We start from the raw sequence: 23,438 nt of genomic DNA, 5'->3' as shown, positions 1-23,438 counted from the left end.
TCTCCCTGGCCTTCCTTTAAACACACCAACCCCATTGCCCCTGCAGGGACTTCACAATTCCTTTTCTCCTCACTGTTTGCTTATTCTCAGAATATGATATTGCATGTCACTTCATTCAGGTCTCTGCTTAAATATCACCTTTTCAGAATGCTTATCTTGACCACACACTAATAGACAGCCACTTTACAACATAACACTGAATCTTTCTAGCTGATTGCCTTTTTCTTCATAGTACTTGTTGCTACCTAGAAATGTACTCTGTATTGTTGGTCTTCCTCACCAAAGTATAGGGCTCTGAGGGTTGGCGTCTTATCTGTTTTCTTCACTGCTTCATTCCCAGGGTTCAGGAAGGTTGGGTATCCAGTAGGTACTCAAACTTTTGTTAAATTAGTTAATTTAGCATCTATGGTGTGCCAGACATTATTATTATTATTTGAGACAGGGTTTCACTCTGTCACCAAGGCTGGAGTATAGTGGCATGACCATGGCTCACTGCAACCTCCTGGCCTCACTGCAGCCTCCAGGTTGCCTGGGCTCAGGCAGTCTTCCTGCCTTAGCCTCCTGAGAAGCCTCATGATGGACTTCAGGTGAGAGCCATCATGCCTGGCTATTTTTATTTTCATTTTTTTAAATAAAGATGGGGTCTCACTATGTTGCCCAGGCTGCTCTTGAACTCCTGACCTCAAGCATTCTTCCTGTCTTGGCCTCCCAAAGTATGAAAATCACAAGCATGAGCCACTGTGCCTGACCCAGACTTATTTTTAATATAGAATCTGTATTAGTCCATTTTCATACTGCTATAAAGAACAGCCCAAGGCTAGGTAATTTATAAAGGAAAAAGGTTTAACTGACTCACAGCTCCACATGGCTGGGGAGGCCTCAGGAAACTTAAAATCGTGGCAGAAGGCAAAGAGGAAGCAAGGCACCTTCTTCACAAGGCGGCAGGAAAGAGAAGTGCCGAGCGAAGGAAGACAAGCCCCTTATAAAACCATCAGATCTTGTGAGAACTCACTCACCATCATGAGAAAACATGGGGGAAACTGCCCCCATGATTCAATTACCTCCACCTGGTCTCTCCTTTGACATGTGGAGATTATGGGGATTATGGAGATTACAGTTCAAGATGAGATTTGGGTGAGGACACAAAGCCTAACCATACCAGGATTCTCACAAGCATATTACTTACGCATCAACATTTGTTCATAAAGCCTCCTGCTCCTAACATGTAATATTCATATATTTAATACAGAAACAGTATTTCATATCTATTTTTAAAGTAAACCTCCCACTTGCACACTCTAGAAATGTATAATCTTGCCCTATTGTCTATAAATTTTAGGTGTGTTGAGATTATGAATTGCAGAAAACCAAAATATTAAATAATATATGATCAACGGGTATAAACTTTTGGTTTAGACGTGATACACACACATGCATACACACACACATAACATGTAAATAAACAGGAAAATAACCTAGTGGATATTTATTTGAGCTAGTTCATATCTATAAGGTAACATAAAAACACACACAATACAAGAAGCATATCTCTACTTTCTATGGGATGTTAATGTATCCTGCAGAAAGAGTGGAAAAGAACCAAGTCTCCTTCTGGTTTGTTCCCAGTGTGTCTGAATTAGCTACATTTATGCTCAAATAGCCTAAAATATTCACATTTCTTAAGGAAACTTTCTAGCAGCAGCCACTTTTTTCTACCTGCTAAAATAATCAGCATAGCAGGGAAAAGAGCCAACCACAGGGAAGACAAAAGAGTAGGGCCCTAAAATAAAGCCACGGCTACACTTTTCCTGACATAGACTCAAATCCTTCCCTGCCTCAGAATCCTGCCTGCCCTTATGTTATGAGGGAGGGGGAGGGGGAGGGAGAAGGAAGGATGCAGTGGGGGGAAGAAAAACACAGAAACCAAGAATAGAATGCTTCACTCCTGCCTTGATAGGAGATATTTTCAGGTCTTTATCAGTTAAGAGAATACTATCTAAGACTCTAGACACTACTGATAGCTTCTTCTCAGGATATTTGATTCTGACATTCCTATTTTTGCATTGGCTATCATCTTTTAATATTTTTACACTTCAGTCACTGGAGGCACCTGGAGTCTGTAACTTAAGACTTTTAGAAAGAACATAGAGACAACTATTCCCTTACATCTTTCCTAAAACTGATAAGTACCAATAAAAAATAAAATCCTGGACTTTTTTTTTTTAGACTGTGTCTCACTCTGTTGCCCAGGCTGGAGTGCAGCGGCATGATCATAGCTCACTGCAGCCTCGGACTCTTGGGCTCAAGCAATCCTTCCTCCTCACCTCCCAAGTATCAAAGACTACAGGCATGCACCACTATGCCCAGGTAATTTCATTTTAATTTTGTTGTAGAGAAAGGGTTTCGCTATGTTACCTAGGGTGGTCTTAAACTCCAGTGCTTAAGTGATTCTGCCACCTCAGCTTCCCAAAGTGCTGAGATTACAGGACAGTCACCATGCCTGGCCCTTGACTTTTATTTCTGGTTTTTGGCTATCTTCTTTCAAATATCACAAAGTTTAATCACCAAATGTACAGCTGATATCTATTGGAGTATGGAGAGAAAAGGAAAGGTAATGAGAAAGAAAGAGAAGGAGAGGAAGAAAGGCAGCCAGAGAAACTTCTGATGGGCTGATGAGGAAAGGGTGAAATTGTGTTTTATTTTAAAAAGCGTAAATACTGAAGCAAGTTGTGCTATTATCTTCTGCTAGAGGAAATAACCATAAAGAGACTTCATTTCCTTAACTTGTATGTTGTAAATAAATAGTACTACATGTTGATGCTAGTTTAGGGGCGGTAAGATTTCAATAAAGTAAACAACAAAACAATGCCGGCACTGCTCAGTAAGGAGCAGCTCATGCTCGGAAACAGCAGAGCCTGAATGCCAAAGCACATCTATTCTAATTTCATCCACTCACTAGCTCAAGCTATTATCACTATATCTGTATTGGTTAAGGTAGTAGTAAAAATCTTCATTTTCTTTCAAGGACATAAGGTTCAAACAGGATATTCTTTACAAAACAAAAGTAAAATGACCATTAACAACGTTTATAGCACAGAATTTACATATGTACACTTATGCAATGGAATAGCTCTTAAAGGTAAAATCAAAAGAAAATTGGTAAGTTGTAAGTATTTCAGAATATAAAACATAAATACAATCACAACTTATAACTACAGATTATAAATAAGTAAAGGATAAAAAGAGGAAGCCTTGAGCAAGCATTCCCGACGAACTGATTTTAGACTGGCGAAGATAAGGAGAAGGGGCTTTTACACTGAGGACCAGAAAATAAACAGGAGATGGATACCAGGGAACTACTCCAGGCAAAGAAAAAAGCATGCACAACAGCCCCAGTGCAGGAAAAGCACTGGGGTGGCTAGAGCTTAGTAAGCAAGAGAAAAAGGATGTCAAGATGAGACTAGAGCCAGACCCTTCAAAAACCCCATAAGCCATGTTCAGACGCATTTAAAAAAAAAAAAAAAAAATCTCTTCTATGTGCATCTGAAGTGCTTCAAGGTCTAATACATTTGAAAAATGAAGTATTATTGTATAGCACTTACTTGGAGATTCAAAATGTATATAGCTAATTAGATTCCAAGAATTTTGATTCTAAAGAAGTGTGCTGAATTTGATTTAATTTGGGGTTTTCCAAGTGTATTTGAGCACTGAACACCTTTCATGTGCCACACTTCCTAATTTCCTGCTGAACTTTCCTCCTTGGTGGATTATTTCCCACTTTCCCAAATAAATTATATGGAACAAAGAGCTATAATAAACCTGGATGCCATTGTTATTTCGTGAATGAAGTGAAACACTATTTTCTATATCTGGGTATAAAAGGACCTAAACTATTCAAAAAAGTATTACTTCATAGAGATAATGGGCTTCATTTCTACTCATCTGGACAAACTTTGACAGTCTATTCTCTAGCAGGTTCTGAGGTACTTGCTTAAGGAAGAGGATTATAACATCTATATTCTAATCTGGGAGAACTAGCATAAATGTACTCATTTATTTATTCATTCAACAAATCCGTGTTTAAATGTGTCAAGTACCGTTCCGGTCCTGAGGAATAAAGTGGGAAACAAGATAAACATGGTCTTTGCCCTGCTGAAACTTATATTATTGGCTTCGTATAAAGGAGAAAAGCAAACTAAGTACAATAATAATGCAATCCAATAACTGGTATAATAAAACACATACTCACATGGAAGAGAACAAAGAATGGAGGTGAATAATAACAGCATTTTTAACATAGGGTGGGGGGTAAGAAAGAGAATCTGGATTTGAAAAATCATGTGGAAGTAAAATAAAGAGGGGAGGACCTGTAACAGTTAAATGAATGTGTGTTGTTTATGTGATACATCAATTCGAGCTCAACTGAGAAGTCTAATTTTAGAATAAACCATGGCAGTTATAAGAAACAATACTAATTCTTATAATATGCCAAGAACTGTTATAAGAAAATTATATATTTTACACATATATATATAACATATATATTTGTTGTTGTTGTTGTTCTTGTTATTTCCACTTTGTCGCCCAGGCTGGAATGCAGTGGGCAGTGGTGCAATCATACCTCACTGTAACTTCAAACTCTTGTCCTCAAGGGATCCTCCCACCTAAGCCTCCAAAGCACTGGACTACAGGCTAGGATTACAGGAGTGAGCCACATTGCTTGGCCACATATTTTTAATATTTTAAATCTTATAATAGCTCCATGAGATAGGCACCCTTTAAATTAGTATTTTAAAGAAGAATCTGAGACACACAGAGTTTACGTGACTTGCCCACTCCAAATTAGAGACAGGGAGGGGCCATTTGTTCCAGAGGCCTTTATGACAATTCCACCCCCTTTCAGACTCAGGTGCCCCTCTTATATGTGTCATCAACTATCAATATGTCACCCCGGGCTGCATAAGCATACATATTGTGTATCATCCTCTTTAGACTTTTAATTTCCTGAAATGGGGCCATGTCTTTCTCTTCTTCAAGGTGAGCAGGTGCAGCATAGTCTCTACAACAAAAAAGGTACTGAATTCTTGAAAGAATGAATATCATGGCCGTGAAGGAGAACTCAGGAAAAGCATACAGATAAGAACATGAAGAAGACCCTAGATGGAATCTTGTGGACTCTAACAGTGAGGGCAAGAGCTCTGGGAAATCTGAAAACCGATTTATTCATGTGATAATTGTGGAACAATGGCAAATGATAGAAATCAAAAATTCTGATCAGAGTTAGGCAAAATGCCAAAGAGCCAGTGATGAGTTTCTTCATTACTGCTAACATTGTTTTCTCTATGTAAATGATCATGTCATATTTACAAAATTTAATTAATGAAACTTCTTTGAAAATTCATGACAAAACTCAATTGAACAGTCTATTTCACCATATATTTATATATTCTACCCATCATTTAAGCAAATAGCCTACCCTTTAAAATATAAAGGAGAAAGAACAATTGCATATATATAGCAATAGAGTATGTTACTAAATTATTTATTTCATCTTAATCCCAGGATAACTAAATTTTATACAACTAAATCATTCATTCTAATTCACTTATGCCTGAGTCATATTTGAGAGGTAAAAACAAGCCAAAATAATTACTTACATGTGTTTACTGGCTGACAAATTGGTGATTTTACTGGTAGTTCTATAAAACAATTCTTGGCAACTGATTAATAATTAGTGACTATTTTGTTTAAGTTACATGTTTAATTTCTTGAGAAAGAGACATTTAGTACTTTTCATAAAACATATACTTTTTTAGTTTATTGCTCCTAAAAGGGTTTATTGAAAAATAAAATATTATAACCACCTAACTCAATAAATGGATGTAGATTTACCCAATGTAATGACTACAAAGCTGTAACAGCAAGAGCCTTCAGACTACTTGCTATACCTGTGTCATTCAATGCAATTTACATGGGGCTACTGAGCCCTGGAAACCTGGCTAGGGAGGCCACAAAACTGGATGTTTAATTGTATTTTATTATTATTATTATACTTTAAGTTTTAGGGTACATGTGCACAACATGCAGGTTTGTTACATATGTATACATGTGCCATGTTGATGTGCTGCCCCATTAACTAGTCATTTAGCATTAGGTATATCTCCTAATGCTATCCCTTCCCCCCTCCCCCCTCCCCCCTCCCCACAACAGTCCCCAGTGTGTGATGTTCCCCTTCCTGTGTCCATGTGTTCTCATTGTTCAATTCCCACCTATGAGTGAGAACACGCAGTGTTTGGTTTTTTGTCCTTACGATAGTTTGCTGAGAATGATGTTTTCCAGCTTCATCCATGTCCCTACAAAGGACACGAACTCATCATTTTTTATGGCTGCATGGTATTCCATGGTGTATATGTGTCACATTTTCTTAATTCAGTCTATCATTGTTGGACATTTGGGTTGGTTCCAAGTCTTTGCTATTGTGAATAGTGCCGCATGCTTCAAAGAGAATAAAATACCTAGGAATCCAACTTACAAGGGATGTGAAGGACCTCTTCAAGGAGAACTACAAACCACTGCTCAATGAAATAAAAGAAGATACAAACAAATGGAAGAACATTCCATGCTCATGGGTAGGCAGAATCAATATCATGAAAATGGCCATACTGCCCAAGGTAATTTATAGATTCAATGCCATCCCCATCAAGCTACCAATGACTTTCTTCTCAGAATTGGAAAAAACTACTTTAAAGTTCACATGGAACCAAAAAAGAGCCCACATCGCCAAGTCAATCCTAAGCCAAAAGAACAAAGCTGGAAGCATCACGCTACCTGACTTCAAACTATACTACAAGGCTACAGTAACCAAAACAGCATGGTACTGGTACCAAAACAGAGATATAGATCAATGGAACAGAACAGAGCCCTCAGAAATAATGCCACATATCCACAACCATCTGATCTTTGACAAACCTGACAAAAACAAACAATGCGGAAAGGATTCCCTATTTAATAAATGGTGCTGGGAAAACTGGCTAGCCATATGTAGAAAGCTGAAACTGGATCCCTTCCTTACACCTTATACAAAAATTAATTCAAGATGGATTAAAGACTTACATGTTAGACCTAAAACCATAAAAACCCTAGAAGAAAACCTAGGCAATACCATTCAAGACATAGGCATGGGCAAGGACTTCATGTCTAAAACACCAAAAGCAATGGCAAGAAAAGACAAAATTGACAAATGGGATCTAATTAAACTAAAGAGCTTCTGCACAGCAAAAGAAACTACCATCAGAGTGAACAGGCAACCTACAAAATGGGAGAAAATTTTCACAAACTACTCATCTGACAAAGGGCTAATATCCAGAATCTACAATGAACTCAAACAAATTTACAAGAAAAAAACAAACAATCCCATCAAAAAGTGGGCAAAGGATATAAACAGACACTTCTCAAAAGAAGACATTTATGCAGCCAAAAGACACATGAAAAAATGCTCATCATCACTGGCCATCAGAGAAATGCAAATCAAAACCACAATGAGATACCATCTCACACCAGTTAGAATGGCAATCATTAAAAAGTCAGGAAACAACAGGTGCTAGAGAGGATGTGGAGAAATAGGAACACTTTTACACTGTTGGTGGGACTGTTAACTAGTTCAACCCTTGTGGAAGTCAGTGTGGCGATTCCTCAGGGATCTAGAACTAGAAATACCATTTGACCCAGCCATCCCATTACTGGGTACATACCCAAAGGACTGTAAATCATGCTGCTATAAAGACACATGCACACGTATGTTTATTGCGGCATTATTCACAATAGCAAAGACTTGGAACCAACCCAAATGTCCAACAATGATAGACTGGATTAAGAAAATGTGGCACATATACACTATGGAATACTATGCAGCCATAAAAAATGATGAGTTCACGTCCTTTGTAGGGACATGGATGAAATTGGAAATCATCATTCTCAGTAAACTATCGCAAGAACAAAAAACCAAACACCGCATATTCTCACTCATAGGTGGGAATTGAACAATGAGAACACATGGACACAGGAAGGGGAACATCACACTTCGGGGACTGTTGTGGGGTGGGGGGAGGGGGGAGGGATAGCATTGGGAGATATACCTAATGCTAGATGACGAGTTGGTGGGTGCAGCGCACCAGCATGGCACATGTATACATATGTAACTTACCTGCACGTTGCGCACATGTACCATAGACCCTAAAGTATAATAATAATAATAATAATAATAATAATAATAATAAAATATGACACATAATAATAAAATAAGACACATATACTGTGTCTTTATACATATATACCTATGATAAAGTTTTATGTATAAATTAGGCACAATAAGAGATTAACAATAACTAATACAATAGAACAATTATAATAATATACTGTAATAAAATGTATGTGAATGTAATCTTTCTTTCTCTCAAAATATTATACTGTACTCACTCTTCTTCTTGTGATGCTATGAAGATGATAAAATGCCTACATGATAAAGTGAAGTGAGGTGAATGACCTCATTGTGACGTAGCATTAGGCTACTATTGAAAACTAATCAAAAACTTATGAACTGCTTATTTCTGGAATTTTCCATTTAATATTTTCAGGCTAAAGTACTATGAGTAACTTAAATCACAGAAAGTAAAACCATGGATAAACGGGGGAGCCTACTGTACTCTGAAAGGAGTGATTTTTTTTTAAGTCTATCTTTCCAAAATTTCTGACAAACATATGCTCCAAGCATATATATTGAATAATGCAGCATAGTATATGTGTATCTCTAACTTTACCAAATAATACCAAATTGTTTTCAAATGTGGTTGTACACGTTTATCCTTTGTATGCGATTTTTTCTGTATTTTTTTTTGTTTGTTTTTGTCATTGGGTGAGTTGTTCTTTTTGTAATTCAATGACAAAATCAAAAAGTAGTGTATGACTTAAAAATCCTTTTAAAAATAATTTTAGAATTTTCCATTCATGTCATGGTTACTTAGTTTTTAAATAATCTTGCTAATCATGATGGTGTCATATACTCGTTAGCTAATATACTGATGCATAATAATCCTCAAGTTAATACTTATCATTGAGAACTGATTTGGTCATGATGTAATATCATTTATAATTATGCTAAAATTTTGTTTAGAATACTTGCATCTGTGGTCATGAAGGCTTACCTCAGGAATGCAAGACTGGCTTACCATTAAAAATCAATTCTAATTAACCATAGAAAAGCCATATGGTAAGATATCATAGAATAATTACCTCTGATACAAAAATCCACTCTGAGCAGGGATAACCCCTTGAATTTCCTTCCACATACTAACTTGTAGAAAATGCCCACCATGGTTAAGAAGCCCCAAATATTACATATAGTGTCTATACTAAGAGTACTTTATTCCACATACTTATGACCCTAAAAAGGCCAATTGGACTCACTTTTGTTTCTGAAAACAACTCTAGTTGCTCAAGAAAAGAGAGTATCTTTTAGCCCAATGGTTACCATATTATGAGCTAAAGCTGATGAAATATAATTATATTAATTTTGTGTCCAAACATAAGTTTAAGGAGGAAAAACATGAGCATTAGATCTAGTTTGCTATCTCCTTTAGAAGTCAGTATTTTATCTTTGAAAAATATTTAACAAACAAAAGATATTCATTTGAAGATTCAGTAATGGTTATAGCATAATAGTTATTTAAATCCAACAAGTTTTCATTGTCTTAAAAGTGCATTTATATAGCGCCAGAGGAACGTGCAAACGGAATTTAAAACTGGGACCACTACATGATATTCATTATTACTAATTCTAGAAACTCCTGAAACTTACGGGTGACATACTCGTCAGAAAGTTCTCTTTACCAAATACAGGACAACCCAATCACTGTGATGAACTGTCCTTACTAATTTAGCAAAGCTAAAAGGCAGTTCAGCTGAACTAAACTAAAACATGGGCAAAACTAAAACATGGGCAGCTCCTGATTGGAAATTTATTCATAGCAGGTAATGAAATAGCACAGTCAGGATCTCTGCTATTACTCAGAGTAAGAGATTTAATTCTGATAACTTTGATGATGGCACTTGAATCACAGATTCTAAACGGTGACAGGCTGTGACATATAGAAAGGATAAAATGAGCATCAGCAACATATCTCTACAGAAGCAATTCCATGACATCAATTTTTTCAAACAGTAAATATAATAATTTCAAAAATTATGATAAAAGTTTTCAAAGAAGAGGCTTAGGTCTTAAGCAAGCCATGTGCCATATTTATGTCTGTTTGTCAATGGGTTATAAAATTAATCAGCCTAACAAATGTAAGGGGTGGAAAAATTTATATTTAAAATATGAAACATAAATTGTAGTTTCTGATTTCATCTGAATAAGGAACAAACTCAAAATTACAGGCAGAGTAGCTATTTTATGAAGAGGGTGAAAGTGAAGGATTGGGTTATGTATTTCTATGCATGTAAGGAATATTCATTAAATGCGTTCACATATAGCTAAATACAAGTATGTTGTTCACATTTTTAAAATATAGTTTTTTTATTTTGAATTTTGTGTGCCTTTTTAAATTTTCTAATATCTACAATGGCATTATTTTATAATGAAAGGTCTATTTTTTTAAAAAAAATTGGCTATTTCAGACATAACTCTCTGATAATTCTCATAACAGAAATATGGCTGAGTAAATAATATTTCCACATGAACAGGTATTTCAATACATCTATTTTGAATTTGTAAAGTAGCATATTCGTTGTGTGTGGTTAAAATTACTTAACACCCCTTCAAAGGGAGGGGCGTTAAGGAATTTTAAGGCTATGTGCAAAAATTCTCTTATCTAACAAGTTTTATTAGATAAACTAACAAGTTTTCAAGTTTTCTTGAAACTGTGATTGACCAGTAGTTTTCAGCAGAAATGGCACTCTGCCATGTTCTAAACCCAGACCATATAAAATGGCAGCTTGCACATCCTGTCTTTTGGGACTATCACTCTTGTGAGAAAGCCCACATTGTCTGTGGAGTGGGCTAGGAGGAGGGGAGCTGGGGTCCTCAATCTCACAACCAAGACTGAGCTCCTAGCTGACAGCCAGCACCAACTGTAGGTCATGTGAGTGAACCATCCTGAAAGCAGATGCTCTGTCCCCTATATGAGCCACCCCAGCTGACACAGGTGAAGAAAAGAAGAGCAGTCCACACTGAGGTATACCCAAATTGTGAGTTTAGGAACAAAATAAATATTGCTGTTAAGTCACTAAATTTTTGGCCTACTAAGCAGCAATAAATAACCAAAAGAGCAAAGTAGGACTTTGATCATGAATGCTAAGAAGTATTTGTTTAAATGAATTTATATACACTGGCTTTGGAGGATTTTATCTATATTGTTTAATAATGTCATAACTAATTGTGATGGTTTATACTGACTGTCAACTTGATCAGATTGAAGGATGCAAAGTATTGTTTCTGGATATGTCTGTAAGGGTGTTGCCAAAGGAGGTTAACATTTGAGTCAGCGGACTGGGAAAGGCAGTCCCACCCTCAATCTGGGTGGGCACCATCTCATCAGCTGCCAGCGCAGCCAGAATAAAAGCAGGCAGAGGAACGTGGAAAAACTAGACTAGCTTAGTCTTCCAGCCTCCATCTTTCTCCTGTACTGGACACTTCCTGTCCTTAAATATCAAATTCCAAGTTCTTCAGCTTTTGGACTCTTGGGCCTTTCACCACAGACTGAAGGCTGCACTATCGGCTTCCCTACTTTTGAGGTTTGGGGACTCAGACTAGCTTCCTGGCTCTTCAGCTTGCAGATGGCCCACTGTGGGAATTCGCCTTGTGATCCTATGAGTCAGTTCTCATAATAAACTCCCCTTGATAAATATATATAGCTTCATATATAAATATATATATATCCTATTAGTTCTCTCCTGCTAGAGAACCCTAATACATTAATAGTATAAAAATATAGAAAATACTAATTCTATAAAATGGGAAAATTTAGATATTGGTCAAACAGAACGACATGTAGAATAATACAAATGCAATTTAGTAAAACTATATTTACAGAGGACTAAGTCTATGTGACAGCAGAAAAAAAAAAACAAATAAAATGGTCACAATAAAAAATAAATTAAGCTAAAACTATAGGATGCTTTATTTACCAAAAGCATGCACATGAGAAAGATTAATAGTTAATTCAATAAAAAAGAAGCCAAGTATTAAATAACAATGTTAAGTTTGTCTCAATTTCTGTAATAGAAATGTTTATGAAAACAATGATGTATGATCCCTTTTGTTTAGAAAACTGGCTAAGTTTAAATGCACTTTGGTACAACAAGGTACACTACGATAAACATGTGAATAAAATAAAAATGTTGTATAACATAAAAATCCATCCACTTAATGTATTTCTTTTTCAGGTATAATTCTACAGAAGAATTGTTTTAAAACATAAAAATCTAACTATTTAATAAATATATTTCCTTCATAAGGCACAGTTCTACAAAATAGTCAACCCTCATTCATCCAAATATAAACCAGAGAGTTCAATTAATTGAATTTCTTGTGCATATTCTACTTCTATAAGATGTACTCGATGTAATTAGTAGAGTTATGTAATTGCAGTTTTTTGCCAATAAAAGGGCAAAAACCAAAATTACTTTTGCACCAACCTAATATATCACAGAATTAATACAGATTTAGTCCTTTTTATTTGCCATAAATCTGTGGCATAAAAATAAATGTTCTCAAAAGGTGACATGAATACAAAATACTTTCATGAGCAAAGTTATATTAGCCCCCAAACTCTGCCTCCTTCTATAATAAAAAGCCTGAGAGTAAGAATGATTAATCAGTTTGTACCAGGGTGAGGCTAGGCCAGGAACCTGGCTACCATCTTGTTTCTTTTCTCACCTATTACACTGTCTTATCTGGCATCAGTGATTCCTGAATGGCTATGAAATATAAAATAATGTATGATATCCAGAAATAATGTATGAATTTCCTTCATATATAAGTCATCTAATTTAGGTTGAAAAATCAGACTTCCTCATTTTATAAAATTATTTGCTGAGACACTTTTCTATACAGCCTATTTTCCAGGTATATTTATGTTTATGTATGATGCAACACTGGAAAGAAAATTCATTAATTTTTTTCAAAAATACATACACATATACATAAAATATACATAGTATGTATATAATACATATACGTATTTCAAATATGTATATGTATTATAAAGATATGTATTATACATTACTTGATACTTTGCTACTTTTAATATGCTTGACATTTTCATTTTTTCACTTACAATAAATAATAAACACAAGTTCATGGTTTTTTAATTTTTCTTTTTAATTTTTGCCATATGCTATTTAATCACGTAAAACACCCTTCTCCTTAGATGGCAGAAGAGGTCAGAGATCTGTTTGATCTTAATAAATGGTTTCAACACTAAGCCTTAGTTTATTTATCTGTAAGATGGCTATAACAATAGTGTTTACTACGTGTAAGTAGAGTTGCTGTGCAGATTAAATAAGATAAAATAGGTAGCTAATATATCTAAAACACTTGGCACCATACATGAGACATATTATATACTAGTAACTGTTGTTTTATAGTTATAAGTTAATTTAGCTGTAATCAAAACGATGTAATTTTAAGATATGAAGCAATGAAGTATGATTTTTTTAAATGGCCTACTTAAAACAATATATTTCTCTAGTAAAAGGAGACTGGCTATGGTTTAAGTCAACTTGATAAAGTGGCCTTTTAGATATTAAAAAAATGATTCACAGTAAAATTTTTAAATGATTATATAACCAATATATTTTACATGGCATAAGATATGTAAAATTGAAACTTAATGAAATATACCACAAATACATGTGCTATACAAAACAAGGTAAAATCCACTGTACAACAAAAATAAATCCAATTAAGAACACTAAGTACCAGTGAGAGAGTACACACACAATGAATTTAGTGAAATTCTTAAAAATTAATCTTAAACAGCAACAATAGAAAACATTTCTATATTGTATGTACCTACCTGGAGTAGGCAAACAATCTGCTATCCCAAAGATCATGAGTCCCTCTAGGTCCGGAATGAAAATAACAGGAATCTGTCCCATCAAACATATTCAATCCATCTGCTGAATTTTTTGAAGCATGGCTGTGTACTACATCTAAGAGGACTATGATACCCATGGAATGAGCTGTGTCTACCAGTTCTTGTAGCTCTTCAGGTGTTCCATAACGGCTAACAATAAAGAACACAGCAAAAACAAGATTACATCACATTTAGAGGAAACAGCCGATTGTGCATCCATTGTTTCACCACCACAGTACTAGATACTTGAAATATCCAAACAGCATGTGACATGATACTTGGATACAACTCAAATTTGCTTAATATTTGATATTAAGCAAATTTAAAACCATTAAGTTAGAAAATCATTTAAATCGGGTTATTAAATGCAGATTTATACCCCACCCAAAATTCACATTTTGAGGATGTAAATAATAAAACTCTGCTTCTCTATTTTCAGAGCTTCTGATTTCCACCTGAAGCAAGTCATTCCTGCTCTCATGTTTGCCCACTCCCCATTACTTTCAGGGTGTACATTTGAGATTGAGGGGCTCTTCAAGAATTTATTTGAATATCCATGGTACCTTGATTGAAGTTATCCTTCCTGCACTTATTCCAAAAATAGAATGGCCACAGTTACCAGTGGGCCAAGATAATGTGCCACATTTGTCACCACCCAAGTAAATAAGACGGGTAGCTCACAAGCAGGTGTGTTTGTGTTAAAGGTAGCCCCCTAGTCTGAATGAAATAGGTAACAAAAATTACTCACAGAAGAAGGCCTTTCTTAACCTGTGTAAAATTTTGACAATATAGTCATCCCTAGCATCAACTTTGCCCTTTAAATAGTCACCCTTGCCTTCAATTGTTTACTGTCTCTCTTCCTCAGTAGACTATATGCTCCTTGAGGGCAGCAGCTATTACTACCAGGCTCCTCATGATATGGTACAGTGCTAAGTATACAGCAAGTCTCCCGATAGCCAACTCCACTGAGCAGCAAGAGCTGTCTTTTTAAACTTCAAGTAAGATCATGTCACCTACTTAAAATCATACTTGTGCTCCCATTCATCCCAGGGTGAAGACCATTGTCCTGATCATGGCCTAATGCACCATCTACTGGCTCTTTCCAATAATGCTAAATATCCTATGACACTCTCCCACACCCTCTTTTTATTCCAGCCACCTATCCATTTTTATACTCATTGAACAACATGTTCAATAATAAACAGCCTTAAAGTTTTTTTTTCATTCAGCCATTCACTCATTCCTTCATTCATTCCTTTATTTGTTTGCCACTTACTAAAGTCATCTACCATGTGCCATGACATTTTCTATGTTCTGGAGATACACCACCGAAAAAAATAAACACCACTGATCATATGGAATTTACATTCCCATTGGGAGACAACAAACAAGCAAAATACGTAGAATATCAGATAATAATAAGTGTCCTAAAGAAAACAAAGAAAAGCCACTGGTGGGAAGGGAAGGTTTGCTATTTTAAATAGGGTCATCAGTTAAAGTTTCATGGAAAAGGCAACATTTGAGCAAGAAAAAAAGTCAGAAGCAAGGCATAAGAATATCTAAGGTTAAGAGCATTCAGACAGAAAGGAATAGCAGGTGCAAGGGACTGGGGCAGGGATGAGCTAAGAGCATTTGAAGAAAACCAAACAGGCTACTCTAACTGGAATGGTCAATAAAGAAAACAGGTGAGCTCTAAGAGTCAGCCAAGAAGCATATCAAATGAGGCCTTGGGAACCAGTGTGAGGCCTTTTGCTTTTATTCTGAAGGAGACAGGGATTCATTAGTGGTTCTGGGCAAGAGAGCGACATGATCTGAGTTTAATTTTTAAATGATTACTCTGGCCACCATGCAGAAAAATTGACCATAATTGGTAGAACAAAGGTAAGAGAAGGGGAAAGGCAGCATGAAAAAACAGAGTGACCAGTTAAAGAGCTATTGAAATAATCCAGGTAAAAGATAATCACAAGTTGGACATGGGTGGTGGCAGTGGGGGCAGTTGAAGCAGCCAGATTTGGGATATATTTTGAAGTTACAGATGGCTAGATTTTTTAATAGCTAGCGTGTAGGGAGGAACAGAAAGGGACAAGTCAAGTATAATGCCAAGATTTTTGGCTTGAACAACTAGAAGATGAAAATGTCATTTACTGAATTAGAGAAGATGGCAGGGGGAGGAAGTTTGAAGTTAAGATCAGAAATTTAATTTTGGACACATTAAGTTTGATATATGTATTAGATAGCCCAACATCAAATATATACTTTCTGAAGTTCATAAGATAGGTCAGAGAGACTTAAGTTTGGGAGTTAACATATAGCATATATTTAAGCTACAAAACTGGATGAGACTTGATGAGATCCTCCCGAATATTTCATATAGATGAAGAAGAGAATGGAACTAAGTTCTGAGTATTGGGACGTCCAATATTTAGTGGTCGTAAAGATGATGAGGAAAGAGCAAAGGAAATTAACAATAAGCAACAAGTGAGGTGGGAAAAGCAACAAGAGGAGGTTAAAATATTCTGGAAGCCAGGGAAAGAAAAAGGTTTCAAGAAGGTGACAGTAACCAGCTGTACCAAGGGGTGCTGACAGCTGAAGTAAACTAAGAATTGCCCATTGTCCTCAACAATGTGAAGGTCACTAATACCCTTGACAACAGCAACTTCAGTGAAGAGGCAGACCGCATACTTGGAGTGGGCTCAGGAAAGAACCGGAGTGGAGGATTTGGAGACAGTATTATAGATAACTTACTGAGGGAGAACTAATATAAAGAGAAACAGGTAAATGAACAAGTATCTTCTTTCTATGTCTGGAATGTCACCTACTTATGCCCACTTCACCCCTTTCCCCAGTTAACTCTTAGTCGTGTTTTAGATCTCACTTGCAGTATTTGTTCTGATCTATTCTAAACTGATCAGACTTCTGATTATAGCTCCCGGTCATTTTCATTTTAGCTTTTATTACAGTTAAAAATAATAATCTGTATGAACAATGATGGGAGCAATGTCTATATGCCATACGTCATAAACTCCATGACACTGACTGTTGGACTTCTTCGGGCTGTGGTCATTTAGATCAGCACCTCTTAAATTGCATAGAACCCCTTGGTGTCTTTTCTGTCCAGAGAGAATTATTCCATCCATTTCAGCCTGGAGGGAAGGGCAGCCCTTCTGTGAGTAGTAATTGTTGTACCAAGGGACTCTCTGGTGACCCTCCTAGATGAGTCAATCTCTTTCCAGAAAACAATGTGCTCTCTCACAATAATGGCTTTCATAGGAAAAGATTTTCTGACTAAAACGTGGGCTCCAAATAAGTGACAATTTCAGCAGGTAACTGGACATTCTATATCACAAATCATCCCACGAGGAGTGACATAAAATCAAGGACAATTTCTAAGGCTGGATGAGAAGAGAGTCTATGACCTTAGTAAAAGAAAATGTTCAGCTTCTATTAACTCTGTTAACCCTAAAATGTTACACAATGTTATAAAAAATGAACAATTTCATTTTATTTCTTTAAATTATTGGCTCAAAATAAAAGTGAACACGAGTCTCTGATTTTACCTGGAAGCTGCAAAGAAGCTTGTGATTTGGTAACCAAAGCTGGCATAGTAAGCATGCTCCATGATTGCCATCAACTGAATGCAGTTGTATCCTATATAAGGCAATGGTCAAATCTAAATTAAAAGCCACGTTTAAAAAAAAAAGTAATGGGGAAAAAAAGCATCCTTATTCCAAATACATTAAAATTTACAATCTAGAAGCTTTGGTCATCTTGAAAAGTTCTACTACTTTAACATTTTTTTGTTTGACCTTCCAACAACATTGGATAGTCTCTTAGAGCTGTATTCTGACTAGCTATCTGTCTTCATTTTAACAAGCAATAAATAATATGCAAATTTACTTAATTTGGTTTTAGCATATTAAAGATGGCAATCTCCATATGCTAAACATCAGTTACACTTGTAATATTCATACTGAAGATTATGAAAGCTAAATAAAAATAACCAATTGCATGACATATACTTTTTATTTTGACTCTATGTATTTCCATATATTTCAGTCCTTTTTTCCATATAGCATAAGAAATAGCACCGAACCCATATTTTCCACAAGGTAGCTTTTTTTTTTTTTTTTTTTTTTTTGAGATGGAGTCTCGCTCTGTAGCCTAGGCTGCAGTGCAGTGGCATGATCTCGGCTCACTGCAAACTCCACCTCCCAGGTTCAAGCAATTCTCATGCCTCAGCCTCACAAGTAGCTGGAACTACAGGTGTGTGCCACCATGCCTGGCTTTTTTTTTGTATTTTTGGTAGAGATGGGGTTTCACCATGCTGGTCAGGCTGGTCTCAAACTCCTGACCTCAGGTGATTCACCCACCTCAGCCTCTCAAAGTGCTGGGATTACAGGCGTGAGCCACCGCGCCCAGCCCGCAAGGTAGCTTTTATACAGTCAGCATTAATGCTTCTACTTTCCACTATATAATTTGCACCTAAAAAATTATTTCCAAGTTGCATATATGAATGTATGTGCACATACAAACACACATCACCTTCCTTTCTTCATCTGAATATGTTTTGTTCTAACAGTAAATAAAGTGACTCAAAAAAGTAGATATTGTGTTTTAAAAATCCATAACATTAAAAAAATTCTAATATATTTTTAATATAAGCAAATAATCAGATGAAAAAAGTATTGGTCTTAAAAAAGCTAAGAAAAACAGGTTTTTCTTCTTGAAGTATAATTTGGTAAAATGTTCGAATATGATTTCATTACTTTAGAAGTTACAGTTCTGTAACATACATAGTAAATATTCTTATTCTGCTCTCAAAGTCCAATTCATATAAGCTTTATAATTTTCTTAAGGTTTATATAAGTTCATTTTTAATGGCAGTTCATGTAACTATACAACTATACTTGTAAATACACTTATAAACAAAGATATTAGATTAGTTTCATTCTTCTGGGCTGATACCTTGTATCAAGCACAAATTTATAGTTTTATTCTTAATTTTTATGGCATTAATCATTCCTGGATTCACTTTCATTCCAGGTACTAGGCTAGACAATTCAAACACAAAGATGAATAAGAGAATCCTTGTACTGCTGAATGTTCTGCAAGAACTGTGTCATAAGCAATTTATTACTCCATAATATGAAAGAATATCTCAAATATAATAATTTAGCATAATATCTATTAATTATCATTAATACTAAATACTCTATACATTTAATTAATTTTGGTTTCTGGAACCTGACTTTACCATCACAGATAATCCATAAATAACTGAAAACTTTCACCATGGCTTACAAACCTTTCTTCTACCAAAAATTTGGACTCCCTAGCAGAAGCAGTATAATTACATGTACTTTATCCTCCTGCCTAGTCATTGAAGCAGGTGATAAATATACTGTTGTATTATTTTAAATATCATTACCTATAAAAACAACAGATTTAAAGCACACTGAATCAATAATTCAGCAATATATTCTTTACTCTCCTGCTTGTTATGAAGACAGGATCTGTGCCATTACAGTTCAACACATGAACATCTAGCAAAATGTGTCTCACATAGATATTCTATAAATGTTTGTTAAATAAGTCATCCAGGCAGGGGCCATATAAAATAACTCTGATACAAAATGAGTTCCAGGCACATTACAAATATAAGATTTTTTTCCTTAACAGATTAAAATGAACAGGCTACAGTCAATGATCACTTAAATTGATAAAGGTTTCCTCCAGTAAAAAAGTAATTATGCTTACATATTTATCTATAATTTTGGAAGTCATCAGTTCACATTACTTAAAATTGAAATTGGAATAATATCTTTAATTCTTATGCTCTAACTTATTCCATTTCTCTTTTCTATGCTATCACTATTACAGGGCAATTTGAGAAGCCTAAAATAAAATGCATTTCTAATACATATTTAATCTCCTAACACAAAAAAGAGACACTTGTAATTAGCTCTTCTAATAAGAGAACAGACTCATTAAAATTTTATCTGAATAAAAATCACAGTTATTACTTACCAAGGCCTTTGATTCTTGGTAGTACATTGCATGTAAAATGTTTATAAGAAGCTACTTTTCCTTCATGGGAAGAAATTCCCACATGAGATTCATAAATTCTTAGACTCCGTGGCTTCTTTGGTCTGGAATGCTGAAACTACAGAATATAAAATTACATATAGAGTTAAGCCAGGAATTCTGGTATGACACTACCTGATCAAGTATATTTTTAAAAAGTGGTGAATATACTCAAACACCTGGAACTATTCTTACATATAAAAGGCACCGGCTATACTCACTAAATTTTCTTTCAGGAAAAAGTCCTTATGGTCCTGCTAGTGGACCTATTTTAAAAGATAAATCATATAATAGCTTACGCCTTATCATTGAGTAAAGATTTTTTTTTTGCGCTTAGGCCTTAGAGAAAATGTAAGAGCCATGAAATACATATGTAATTATCAAATGCAAAGTATATATCAACAAACTCCAATGATTTAAAGGACAGAAAGTGAGTTCAAACAATCACAGAACACTTGTCACTAATATGGTGGTAAAAATTACCCTAGTTAATACATTCATGAGATGGTCTTCCCTATTCCGTGTTTCTAAGAACATTGATCCTAATTCAAACCCTGAGAAATACTGCACTAAAGAGTCTCTGATCAATCAGAAATTGTAGTTTAAAAAAAAACCAGTATCCCTTACAGATTAGTATATAGCAATTTAGTATTCTGTTTTCTTTAACCTCAAAAACATAGACAACACAAAAACTAACTTCTATATGTTACTGGCTACAGAAGACAGACTATGATATTCATACAGTATAGAAGGAATACTATGATGTAAAATATTCAACTGTCAGTGAAGAGAAGCATTGAACATTACTATAAAAGTTATAAAAGTAAAAATTAATTTTCCTAGAAATATTGGAACAAGAATTTATTTAAAGATTTGTTGTTCTCACTTCATATGAGTGTTCTGGATCCCAGTGTATCCAATCATAATTCACATTATCACCTTCACGAACCACATACTTCGCCCATGGTGAAATACGATACAAGATCTCTCCGCTTTTACTAGTAATAACTACCTAAAAAGAGAATGAGATGTTATTGCTTTAAAATACATCCAGAACTCTGATAATACATAATGGTTTAGGAGCACTGCTACAAGTAGGAAAGGAGGAATGATCTTAAGAATCTAGACCACCATACAGATGTGTGACCTTCAGGAACATAATTCTATCAATGTTGGTTTTCTCATCTTCTGTTACTATATCATCCTTAAAGTAACTTCCAGCTTGAACATTTTATGGCTTTCTGGCAATTTCCACCACTGCAAACCAGCCATAAGGGTGCTTACTTAAACAAACAGTAGATATACTAAAAAGACAAGAATATTATTTGGAAGCTTCTGTCAATAAATCAATCAATGGGAGCAAATCATCCTACTCCATTAAAAAAAGCAATTAGTGAGTTATATAACCATCTCTTTCATTTCCTTTCTATAGCAACTAATGAAAACATATTCAGGAAGCTAAAGAAGAAAAACAGGTTTGATTAACACTTACAACGTGCGTGCACAGACACATACAAATATTTTCCACACCTTCTCAACTTCTTTTACCTCCTATTTGCTGTATTCTTTACCATATAAACCAAACATTATCTCCTTTAATCATCCATTCACATATTTGCCAACAATATCACTACTATTTTTGATAATAAAAAATAATACTTTTTTTATTTTTTTAACTGAATCTACCATTAAGACTTAGAACTGAATAAATGATTTTGAATTTATCCAGCCATATAAATGGAACTTCCAAATGATTGAAATGATAGCTTTTTATTTATTTTATTTTTTTGAGACAGGGACTCACTCTGTCACCCAGGTGGAGCGCAGTGGTGCGATCACAGCTCACTGCAGCCTCAACCTCACAGGCTCAGGTGATCCTCCCAATTCAGCCTATCGAGGAGCTGGGACTACAGGCACGTACCACCATGCTCAGCTAATTTCTGGGGGGGCTGGGATTTTTTTTGTAGAAATGGGGTTTCTCTGTGTTGCCCAGGCTAGTCTTGAACTCCTGGGCTCAAGTGATCCTCCTGTCTCAGCCTCCCAAAGTGCTAAGATCACAGGCATAAGCCAATGCACCAGGCTGAAATTGTAGCTTTTACACAAAGTTGCCTTTTTTACTAAACTTTCTAAAAGGAGGTAGAATACAATTTTTAAAATCCAGATTAAAAGCTATATTATATCCTCATCATGGAGCAGAACGTATTCTTCAGTCTCCTCTAAGAGAAAAGATTTACTCACAATTCTTAGTAATTAAATATTTGTATAATGCCTTGTAGTTTATAAAGACTTTTACTTTCTTATCTCACTTGATTCCAGAAAATGTTTGTGACCTAAATATTAAGTGAGATTACATAAGTTGCCAAAAGTCCCAAAATAACCAAGTGGCAGAGCCAAAAGCTCAACACCGAGCTTCTGATACTCACTTCTCTTCTCTGAACAGGCTTCCACAGCACTTCCTTCAGATGCCAAAAAATAATAAATTATGGTTTATGATGGAGAGGTCAGGTAAGTGGTGAAAGGAATGTCTAACTTACATGAATACAATTATTTCTCCTTCATTATGCCTCCCACCTATTAAAGCTAATCATCGCCAGGTGTTGCTATTATTCAAGCGATTATCACAAAACATGAATCAATAAGACCAACCTACTTCAAGATTATTTTAACCTTAAAAAAAAAGTCCCTTAAGCTACCTGAATTTGTAGCATAATATAGTACAGTAATATGTTTAAGAAAGGGCCTTTTGCTCACTCATCAACCCAGAACAAGGTATGAGGAAACAAAATCCTATAAGCCAGTTTTCCGTGACTGCCACTTTGGCTAATCTATCCATCTATGCTTTCTCTGTTTTGTAAACGGCTCTATAATACCTCCAAAGGCCGATCATAAACTAATAATAATTTCTAAAGGTGTCTGTTGGCAGAGAAAATACTTGCAATTTTAAGACATGAAGAATCTACTTCATGCTGAATTTAACCCCCACATCCTTTGGAACACTAATTCATTCATCTTGCTGTACACACAAATGTCTCCAGAGGCTACTGAGTGATGGGTGTTGAATGTTGGAAGGAACAATACCTGCATGGTTCTCTGACGCTCCTATATCTTTTGCTGGGTATGCCAAGAAGGCAAGGCCCTGACCATTGTTAAGGGGAGCCGTTTCTTAGGGCTGTCCTTCTAGCGAGCAACCTTCAAGGATAACATAATGATGCCCTTGAAGAC

The 23,438-nt window shown here is 35.5% G+C and overlaps 1 protein-coding gene across 6 annotated transcripts in view; it reads right to left on the bottom strand.

Annotated features, from left to right (window-relative positions):
* GBE1 (1,4-alpha-glucan branching enzyme 1) overlaps window positions 1-23,438 on the bottom strand; it is a 278,483-nt gene that overhangs the window by 138,991 nt on the left and 116,054 nt on the right. For all 6 annotated transcript variants that reach the window (XR_010125659.1, XR_010125660.1, XR_010125661.1 and 3 more), the window contains exons 4-7: window positions 21,103-21,228; window positions 20,160-20,295; window positions 17,690-17,780; window positions 14,073-14,282 (exon numbers count right to left, since the gene is read on the bottom strand). Coding sequence is in view for 1 of the 6 variants with exons in the window: in XM_054483743.2 (XP_054339718.1) it covers window positions 14,073-14,282; window positions 17,690-17,780; window positions 20,160-20,295; window positions 21,103-21,228 (563 nt within the window). In the remaining 5 variants the exon portion in view is untranslated. The remainder of the gene's footprint in view (window positions 1-14,072; window positions 14,283-17,689; window positions 17,781-20,159; window positions 20,296-21,102; window positions 21,229-23,438) is intronic.

The sequence above is a fragment of the Pongo pygmaeus genome, chromosome 2, assembly GCF_028885625.2.
Source record: "Pongo pygmaeus isolate AG05252 chromosome 2, NHGRI_mPonPyg2-v2.0_pri, whole genome shotgun sequence".
Taxonomy (NCBI): Eukaryota; Metazoa; Chordata; class Mammalia; order Primates; family Hominidae; genus Pongo; species Pongo pygmaeus.
Note: the sequence above shows the minus strand (reverse complement) of the source record. Positions and strands in the feature narration are given on the sequence as shown.